The sequence below is a fragment of the Oncorhynchus nerka genome, linkage group LG18, assembly GCF_034236695.1.
Source record: "Oncorhynchus nerka isolate Pitt River linkage group LG18, Oner_Uvic_2.0, whole genome shotgun sequence".
Lineage (NCBI taxonomy): Eukaryota > Metazoa > Chordata > Actinopteri > Salmoniformes > Salmonidae > Oncorhynchus > Oncorhynchus nerka.
Genome location: NC_088413.1, coordinates 81,343,584 through 81,354,595, shown reverse-complemented (window position 1 = coordinate 81,354,595; position 11,012 = coordinate 81,343,584). Strand labels below are relative to the sequence as shown.

At 45.3% G+C, this 11,012-nt stretch overlaps 1 protein-coding gene across 1 annotated transcript in view; it reads right to left on the bottom strand.

Moving 5' to 3' along the window:
• Window positions 1-10,635, bottom strand: part of fbln5 (fibulin 5) — a 60,794-nt gene extending 50,159 nt beyond the window's left edge. Inside the window, exons 1-4 of the mRNA XM_065004403.1 lie at window positions 10,239-10,635; window positions 9,900-9,954; window positions 9,076-9,124; window positions 8,544-8,864 (exon numbers count right to left, since the gene is read on the bottom strand). Coding sequence (XP_064860475.1) covers window positions 8,544-8,864; window positions 9,076-9,124; window positions 9,900-9,954; window positions 10,239-10,282 — 469 coding nt within the window. The 5' untranslated portion in view covers window positions 10,283-10,635. The remainder of the gene's footprint in view (window positions 1-8,543; window positions 8,865-9,075; window positions 9,125-9,899; window positions 9,955-10,238) is intronic.
• Window positions 10,636-11,012: the final 377 nt, after the last annotated feature.

Sequence of the window (11,012 nt, the reverse complement as noted above, 5' to 3'; positions counted from 1 at the left end):
GAAACCATGATTCATCCGTGAAGAGCACACTTCTCCAGCGTTCCAGTGGTCATGAAAGTTGCCCAATGAAGTCAGGTACGGTGCCGAAGTGCAGTCAGGTCAAGACCCCGGTGAGGACAACGAGCACGCAGATGAGCTTCCCTGAGACGGTTTCTGACAGTTTGTGCAAAAATTCTTCGGTTGTGCAAACCCATCAGCTGTCATGGGCTGGCGTGGTTACACGTGGTCTGGGGTTGTGAGACCGGTTGAACGTTCTGCCAAATTCTCTGAACAATGTTGGATGCGGCTTATGGTAGAGAAATTAACATTACATTTTCTGGCAACAGCTCTGTTGGACATTACCTGCTGCCAAGATGTCAATTTCCTGCTCCCTCAGAACTTCAGGCATCTTCGGCATTATGTTGTGTGACAAAACTGCACATTTTTTAGAGTGGTCTTTTATTGTCCCCAGCACAAGGTGCAGCTGTGTAATGATCATGCTGTTTAATCAGCTTCTTGATATGCCACACCTGTCAGGTGGATGGACTATTTTGGCAAAAGGAGAAATGCTCACTAACAGGGATGTAAACAAATGCAAAATTTGAGAGAAATATGTTTGTTTTTTGTGCATATGAAACATTTCATTTGTTTTATTTCAGCTCATGAAACATGGGACCAACACTTTACATGTTGAGTTTATATTTTTGTTCAGTATACTAGTGGTCAGTGTTTCAACCGCCAACAATTGCTAATAACCGCAACTGTCACTCTCTGACCATTATTTGCGCTGTTTGTTTCTATGTTTTGTTTGGTCAGGGTGTGATATGAGAGGGCATTCTATGTTGCATGTCTAGTTTGTCTGTTTCTATGTGTTTTGGCCTGATGTGGTTCTCAATCAGTGGCAGGTGTTTGTCATTGTCCCTGATTGGGAACCATATTTAGGTAGCCTGTATTGTGGTTCGTGGGTTATTGTCTATGTGATGTTGCATGTTAGTATGGGTAGTATGGGTAGTATGGGTAGTATGGGTAGTATGGGTAATACGGGTAGTACGGGTAGTACGGGTAGTATGGGTAATATGGGTAGTATGGGTAGTATGGGTAGCATGGGTAGCATGGGTAGCATGGGTAGTACGGGTAGTACGGGTAGTACGGGTAGTACGGGTAGCACGGGTAGCACGGGTAGCACGGGTAGTATGGGTAGTATGGGTAGTACGGGTAATATGGGTAGTATGGGTAGTATGGGTAGTACGGGTAATATGGGTAGTATGGGTAGTACGGGTAATACGGGTAGTATGGGTAGTATGGGTAGTACGGGTAATACGGGTAGTACGGGTAGTATGGGTAGTACGGGTAATACGGGTAGTATGGGTAGTATGGGTAGTACGGGTAATACGGGTAGTATGGGTAGTACGGGTAATACGGGTAGTATGGGTAGTATGGGTAGTACGGGTAATACGGGTAGTATGGGTAGTATGGGTAGTACGGGTAATACGGGTAGTACGGGTAGTACGGGTAGTACGGGTAATACGGGTAGTATGGGTAGTATGGGTAGTATGGGTAGTATGGGTAGTACGGGTAGTATGGGTAGTATGGGTAGTATGGGTAGTATGGGTAGTACGGGTAATACGGGTAGTACGGGTAGTACGGGTAGTATGGGTAGTACGGGTAATACAGGTAGTATGGGTAGTATGGGTAGTATGGGTAGTATGGGTAGTACGGGTAATACGGGTAGTACGGGTAGTACGGGTAGTATGGGTAGTATGGGTAGTATGGGTAATACGGGTAATACGGGTAGTACGGGTAGTATGGGTAATACGGGTAGTACGGGTAGTATGGGTAGTTTGGGTAGTATGGGTAGTATGGGTAGTTTGGGTAGTATGGGTAGTACGGGTGTAGGTACGGGTAGTACGGGTAGTACGGGTAGTACGGGTAGTACGGGTAGTATGGGTAGTATGGGTAGTATGGGTAGTATGGGTAGTATGGGTAATATGGGTAGTATGGGTAGTATGGGTAATATGGGTAGCATGGGTAGTATGGGTAGTATGGGTAATATGGGTAGCATGGGTAGCATGGGTAATATGGGTAGTATGGGTAGTATGGGTAGCATGGGTAATATGGGTAGTATGGGTAGTATGGGTAGCATGGGTAGCATGGGTAGTATGGGTAGTATGGGTAGTACGGGTAGTACGGGTAGCACGGGTAGCACGGGTAGTACGGGTAGTATGGGTAGTATGGGTAGTATGGGTAGTATGGGTAGTATGGGTAATACGGGTAGTATGGGTAGTATGGGTAGTACGGGTAGTATGGGTAGTATGGGTAGTACGGGTAGTTTGTTTCTTTGTTTGTACTTCATGTTTTTTTTGTCTATAATTAAAAGTATGTATTCAAACCACGCTGCGCTTTGGTCTCTTCAATACGACGATCGTGACAGCAACCCTCTGACTACATAAAGTGAATCTGAGGCCTGCACCTGACACTAACCCACTAATATAGAACATGTGCTAGAGGCCACAGTGAGAGACTGTAAGAGTGCAAGATTTATTTTGAATTACTTTATTTGTTAGGATATTTGTCTCTAATTAGATACATGCAGGAAACAGCAGAGGGAACACCCCCTATCCACATCGATGGATCAGTAGTGGAGAGGGTAGCAAGTTTTAAGTTCCTCGGCATACACATCACAGACAAACTGAATTGGTCCACTCACACTGACGGCGTCGTGAAGAAGGCGCAGCAGCGCCTCTTCAACCTCAGGAGGCTGAAGAAATTTGGCTTGTCACCAAAAGCACTCACAAACTTCTACAGATGCACAATCGAGAGCATCCTGGCGGGCTGTATCACCGCCTGGTACGGCAACTACTCCGCCCTCAACCGTAAGGCTCTCCAGAGGGTAGTGAGGTCTGCACAACGCATCACCGGGGGCAAACTACCTGCCCTCCAGGACACCTACACCACCCGATGTTACAGGAAGGCCATAAAGATCATCAAGGACATCAACCACCCGAACCACTGCATGTTCACCCCGCTATCATCCAGAAGGCGAGGTCAGTACAGGTGCATCAAAGCTGGGACCGAGAGACTGAAAAACAGCTTCTATCTCAAGGCCATCAGACTGTTAAACAGCCACCACTAACATTGAGTGGCTGCTGCCAACACACTGTCATTGACACTGACCCAACTCCAGCCACTTTAATAATGGGAATTGATGGGAAATGATGTAAATATATCACTAGCCACTTTAAACAATGCTACCTTATATAATGTTACTTACCCTACATTATTCATCTCATATGCATATGTATATACTGTACTCTAGATCATCGACTGCATCCTTATGTCACTAGCCACTTTAACTATGCCACTTTGTTTACTTTGTCTACATACTCATCTCATATGTATATACTGTACTCGATACTATCTACTGTATGCTGCTCTGTACCATCACTCATTCATATATCCTTATGTACATATTCCTTATCCCCTTACACTGTGTATAAGACAGTAGTTTTGGAATTGTTAGTTAGATTACTTGTTGGTTATCACTGCATTGTCGGAACTAGAAGCACAAGCATTTCGCTACACTCGCATTAACATCTGCTAACCATGTGTATGTGACAAATACAATTTGATTTGATTTTATTTGATTTTGCAGCTTCTCTTGTGTCATTATATGTTGCTCTAGAAGACTAAATCAACCATTGCTCACCAGAATAATAGTTGTCATCTCTGTTTCAATTGCAGAGCAAAGACGTTTGGGGACCGGGGAAAAAAATGTAAAAACGTTTCAGTGCAAATTTTCCCTAATGACATCAGTTTGACCAGTTGTAAGGAAATAGCATGCTGTGAAAATGACCCAACATGTTTCTGATCAGGTTTCAGGTTTGTTTGTATGCAATATTTTATGTGGTTGAAATACTATCAGCTTTTATGATTCTGATAAAGACAACACCTTTACAGACGGTCCCTAACTGTGATTGACATACTATCAGCTGTTATGATGCTGATAAAGACAACACCTTTACAGACGGTCCCTAACTGTGATTGAAATACTATCAGCTGTTATGATGCTGATAAAGACAACACCTTTACAGACGGTCCCTAACTGTGATTGAAATACTATCAGATTTTATGCTGCTGGTAAAGACAACACCTAAAGAACTATTGAAATACTATCATATTTTATGATGCTGATAAAGATAGCATCTTTACAGACGGTCCCCTAACTGTGATTGAAATAATATCATATTTTATGATGCTGGTAAAGACAACACCTTTACAGACGTTCCCTAACTGTGATTGAAATACTATCATATTTTATGATGCTGGTAAAGACAACACCTTTACAGACGGTCCCTAACTGTGATTGAAATACTATCATATTTTATGATGCTGATAAAGATAGCACCTTTACAGACGGTCCCTAACTGTGATTGAAATACTATCAGCTGTTATGATGCTGGTAAAGACAACATCTTTACAGACGGTCCCTAACTGTGATTGAAATACTATCATATTTTATGATGCTGGTAAAGACAACACCTTTACAGACGGTCCCTAACTGTGATTGAAATACTATCATATTTTATGATGCTGGTAAAGACAACATCTTTACAGACGGTCCCTAACTGCACATTCACATTCTGTCAAGGTGCTGAAAGAAATCATATTTCTTCACTCCTGTTCCCGTGTTAAAACCTGTGCCTACATTTAGTGTAGAATTTTAATGCAAGACATGCTTGACTCTGCAGGAGGTGATATTAAGGCTGAATGAGATGTTACAGACCGACAGTCAGTGTCCACATTCCAGTTTTCATTTATCACATCTGAACAAGTTCCATTGACGTGCCATAGGCCCGTTTAAAGTGTCCGTCTTGTGACTGTCGAATTGATATAGCGCCTCACAATCATCACATCATAACATACCCGCTATCATCCTCTTTAACCACGTCACCTAATCTTTCCCAAACATTACTCTTCTGGTCCTCCCTTCTCTTTATTTTCTGTCAGTGCAAGAGGCAACACTACAGTCCCTGGTTCGAATCCAGGCTAAATCACATCCGGCTGTGATTGGGAGTCCCATAGGGTGGCACACAATTAGCCCAGCGTCGTCTGTGTTTGGCCGTGGTAGGCCGTCATTGTAATGTAAGAATTTGTTATTTACTTACTTGCCTAGTTAAATAAAGGTTAAATAAAAATATAATAAAATATTAAAAAAATATTCAACTCTCCATTTCGCAGTTTTTCTCTTACTGAATTCAACTCTGAGATTGTATCAGAGACAGCTGAGAGTCAGGGACTGTTCTGTACTTCCCAGGGGGAAGATGGAGGTAGACCTGCTGCCCCAGCCAATCAGCAGTGTGTAACGTACTTCCTTAGCCAATCAGCAGAGAGTAAGCCAGTACCGTGTGAGAGATACAGAGCCAAGGACAAAAACATCTAGAATCGATATGATACATGATACAGTGCTCAACAAAATTAGAAGAACTAGGAACAGCCCACTATCCCACCAGATATACAACCCACTATCCCACCAGATATAGAACCCACTATCCCACCAGATATAGAACCCACTATCCCACCAGATATACAACCCACTATCCCACCAGAAATACAACCCACTATCCCACCAGATATACAGCCCACTATCCCACCAGATATACAGCCCACTATCCCACCAGATATACAGCCCACTATCCCACCAGAAATACAACCCACTATCCCACCAGAAATACAACCCACTATCCCACCAGATATACAGCCCACTATCCCACCAGATATACAGCCCACTATCCCACCAGATATACAGCCCACTATCCCACCAGATGTACAGCCCACTATCCCACCAGATATACAGCCCACTATCCCACCAAGACCACCAGATATACAGCCCACTATCCCACAGATATACAACCCACTATCCCACCAGATATACAGCCCACTATCCCACCAGATATACAGCCCACTATCCCACAGATATACAACCCACTATCCCACCAGATGTACAGCCCACTATCCCACCAAGACCACCAGATATACAGCCCACTATCCCACCAGATATACAACCCACTATCCCACCAGATGTACAGCCCACTATCCCACCAGATATACAGCCCACTATCCCACCAAGACCACCAGATATACAGCCCACTATCCCACAGATATACAACCCACTATCCCACCAGATATACAGCCCACTATCCCACCAGATATACAGCCCACTATCCCACCAGATATACAGCCCACTATCCCACCAGATATACAACCCACTATCCCACCAGATATACAGCCCACTATCCCACCAGACATACAGCCCACTATCCCACCAGACATACAGCCCACTATCCCACCAGATATACAGCCCACTATCCCACCAGATATACAGCCCACTATCCCACCAGATATACAACCCACTATCCCACCAGATATACAGCCCACTATCCCACCAGATATACAGCCCACTATCCCACCAGACATACAGCCCACTATCCCACCAGATATACAGCCCACTATCCCACCAGAAATACAGCCCACTATCCCACCAGATATACAACCCACTATCCCACCAGATATACAGCCCACTATCCCACCAGATATACAGCCCACTATCCCACCAGATATACAACCCACTATCCCATCAGATATACAGCCCACTATCCCACCAGATATCCCACTATCCCACCAGATATACAGCCCACTATCCCACAAGATATACAATCCACTATCCCACCAGATATACAGCCCACTATCCCACCAGATATACAGCCCACTATCCCACCAGATATACAGCCCACTATCCCACCAGATATACAGCCCACTATCCCACCAGATATACAACCCACTATCCCACCAGATATACAACCCACTATCCCACCAGATATACAACCCACTATCCCACCAGATATACAACCCACTATCCCACCAGATATACAGCCCACTATCCCACCAGATATACAACCCACTATCCCACCAGATATACAACCCACTATCCCACCAGATATACAACCCACTATCCCACCAGATATACAACCCACTATCCCACCAGACATACAGCCCACTATCCCACCAGATATACAACCCACTATCCCACCAGATATACAACCCACTATCCCACCAGACATACAGCCCACTATCCCACCAGACATACAGCCCACTATCCCACCAGACATACAGCCCACTATCCCACCAGATTTACAACCCACTATCCCACCAAGACTACCAGATATACAGCCCACTATCCCACCAGATATACAACCCACTATCCCACTAGATATACAACCCACTATCCCACCAGATATACAGCCCTTTATCCCACCAAGACCACCAGAAATACAGCCCACTATCCCACCAGACATACAGCCCACTATCCCACCAGACATACAGCCCACTATCCCACCAGATATACAACCCACTATCCCACCAGATATACAACCCACTATCCCACCAGATATACAACCCACTATCCCACCAGATATACAACCCACTATCCCATCAGATATACAGCCCACTATCCCACCAGATATACAGCCCACTATCCCACCAAGACCACCAGATATACAGCCCACTATCCCACCAAGACCACCAGATATACAGCCCTCTATCCCACCAAGACCACCAGATATACAACCCACTATCCCACCAGACATACAGCCCACTATCCCACCAAGACCACCAGATATACAGCCCACTATCCCACCAAGACTACCAGATATACAGCCCACTATCCCACCAGATATACAGCCCACTATCCCACCAGATATACAGCCCACTATCCCACCAGATATACAGCCCACTATCCCACCAAGACCACCAGATATACAGCCCACTATCCCACCAAGACCACCAGATATACAGCCCTCTATCCCACCAAGACCACCAGATATACAACCCACTATCCCACCAGACATACAGCCCACTATCCCACCAAGACCACCAGATATACAGCCCACTATCCCACCAAGACTACCAGATATACAGCCCACTATCCCACCAGATATACAGCCCACTATCCCACCAGATATACAGCCCACTATCCCACCAGATATACAGCCCACTATCCCACCAGATATACAGCCCACTATCCCACCAAGACCACCAGATATACAGCCCACTATCCCACTAAGACTACCAGATATACAGCCCACTATCCCACCAAGACCACCAGATATACAACCCACTATCCCACCAGATATACAACCCACTATCCCACTAAGACTACCAGATATACAACCCACTATCCCACCAGATATACAGCCCACTATCCCACTAAGACTACCAGATATACAACCCACTATCCCACCAGATATACAGCCCACTATCCCACCAGATATACAACCCACTATCCCACCAGATATACATCCCACTATCCCACCAGATATACAGCCCACTAAATCCACCTGCGCCTATTCATGAAAAAGCCATTTTAGTCAAGTATAATAAGTTATGACATTTGTAACAAAGAAGTGCTCATCATAACACGTATCTAACTTTAAAACAACCAGGGACATGGGAGAAATCCATTAGGTCTTTTCATGAAATAGTAATTGGACATAATCACCAAGACTCACCATGACAGGTCCCATCTTCTGCCAGGGTGTATCCCAGAAGGCAGGGAGCGGAGCGGCTTACGACTGGGTAGCTGGGGGCCACGGGGGGGGCTGGAGGGGGTTGGAGAGGGTAGGGTTCTGGTTCTCGGAAGCCCAGGGAGGTGTCTGGGTAGGTGGCCTGGGACCTGCCTGCTCCTCCTCCTCCTCCTCCTCCTTCACCACCTCGGGGGTAGGTAGGCTGGCTGTACAGCCCCCGGGGGATGCAGAGATAGCCTCCGTTCTGGTTCACGCACTGCATGTCCCCTCTGCAGGCGTCTGGTACCGTACGACACTCATCAATGTCTAGCGAGGAAGGGACACCAGTTAAGGATACGAATAGGAGAACTTTATTGTTCCAGAGTGGAAAATTATCTTGTAAACAATCTGTCTCCAAAAACACAATGTGTAAAGATGCAAGATGGAAACTGATCAAAACACAGCCTATTGACAGGCAGAATGGAAACTGTAGGTGTGTGGGGGGGAGGGGAGGGGGGGCAGGAGTGATTAAACTCACCAACACATACTCTTGCCCTGTGATCATAGACGAACCCCTCTGTGCAGGTCTACAGGACAGAATAGGAAAGAGCAGATGGCCAAGAGCCTTATTCAGACAACCAGTGAGTGAAAGCATAAGCAAACACTACGAAGTCAACTAATTCATCATTACAGTAGAACATTTTGTTGAGCTGCTTTTCATATATATATTATTTTAATGAAGCACTTGGAACATTGCAGTAACGCATTCATTCGTACATTATCTTGTTCATAGTTTATAATTTTCCACTGAAGCTGTAGCCTCCTACTGTCCATCACTACTCACTCTACTCTTTGTAGATGCAGGAATGAATGAAATGTCTGAAGACAGATGGACAGGAGGGCAGACGGACAGACAGACAGGAGGGCAGACAGGCAGACAGGCAGGCAGGCAGACAGACAGACAGACAGACAGACAGACAGACAGACAGACAGACAGGCAGGCAGACAGACAGACAGGAGGGCAGACAGGCAGACAGACAGGCAGACAGGAGGGCAGACAGACAGGCAGACAGGCAGACAGAAGGGCAGACAGAAGGGCAGACAGACAGGCAGGCAGACAGACAGAAGGGCAGACAGACAGGCAGGCGGACAGACAGACAGACAGACAGACAGACAGACAGACAGACAGACAGACAGACAGACAGACAGACAGACAGACAGACAAGCAGACAGGCAGGCAGGCAGACAGACAGACAGACAGACAGACAGACAGACAGACAGACAGACAGACAGACAGACAGACAGACAGACAGACAGACAGACGTCTCAAGAAATGCCGTGATAAATAAATGCATGAGTTACCTGGCCATATCCGGAGTGGATGCTACATAATGCCAACACCACAACTGTCAACATTCTGAAAAGATAGAGTTTTTTTTTGTCAGAAATACACTTAATTCCACAAGGCATAATCTCAATATTGGGCTCCTGTATTATTCAAATGAGACAAATATATATATATATATATATATATATATAGGCTAAAGGCTGTTTTAAAAGGACCAGGATATGTCAACCACTGCATATACCAGAGTAAGATTATATTGGTGACATAAAAGTCAAATCTAGGACTCTGTTTTACAACAAAACGTGAAACAACTTTTGTCACAACTATTTCACAACCCAACATCATTCACTAACCTTGCGTAAGTCCAGACATTCAAGCCACGTATGTCCCAAAACATGGTCTATGGATCCTGCCGATTAACTCAGAAGACCCGTGGATACTTTGGAGCAAGAAAGGTTTTAAACACTTTGCTACTGTTGTGAAGTCGAAAATCCAATGCGCATGTGGTGGGCTACTCTCGCCAGTCACACCGCCCAGACTACGTGAAAAAACCTAAACCAGGATTTGATAAACAGCCAGCTAGTCGACCGAAGCCTTGATATATGCCTCACCTTACGGGGAATGTCTTTAAAAAAAACGTCTGGTCTATTTCCCCCGTCTCTCTAAACTGTACAGATAGTTTAGCAATGCAAATGACCGAGACAGGTCCTCGAGCACTTCTGACAACAGCTGGATTCAATCAAAGAGAGACAGCCCCCTCGAACCACCGCAGGAGGGGAGAGGGAGAAATGCCCCAGATGGGATATCAGAGGGTGCATTAATCCAGAGTGTGGGCCTGCTTGAAAATATACTTACAATTATTGAAGAGCAGATCAACAGGACATGATTCTACAATGGGACTCTGAAGGCATGCACAGTTCTGTTCTGTTACATTCTGTTGTTCTGTTCTATTCTGATTCTACAGTAAAGTGATTTTTTTATCTTATTTTATAATCTATTCACTTATTCTGATTATGTATTGACATGTAAAGGCTTGCCTCGGTCTGGGCGTGAGTCTCGGGGCTTTCACCACAGACCTACATGTAAAGGCTTGCCTCGGTCTGGGCCTGAGTCTCTGGGCTTTCACC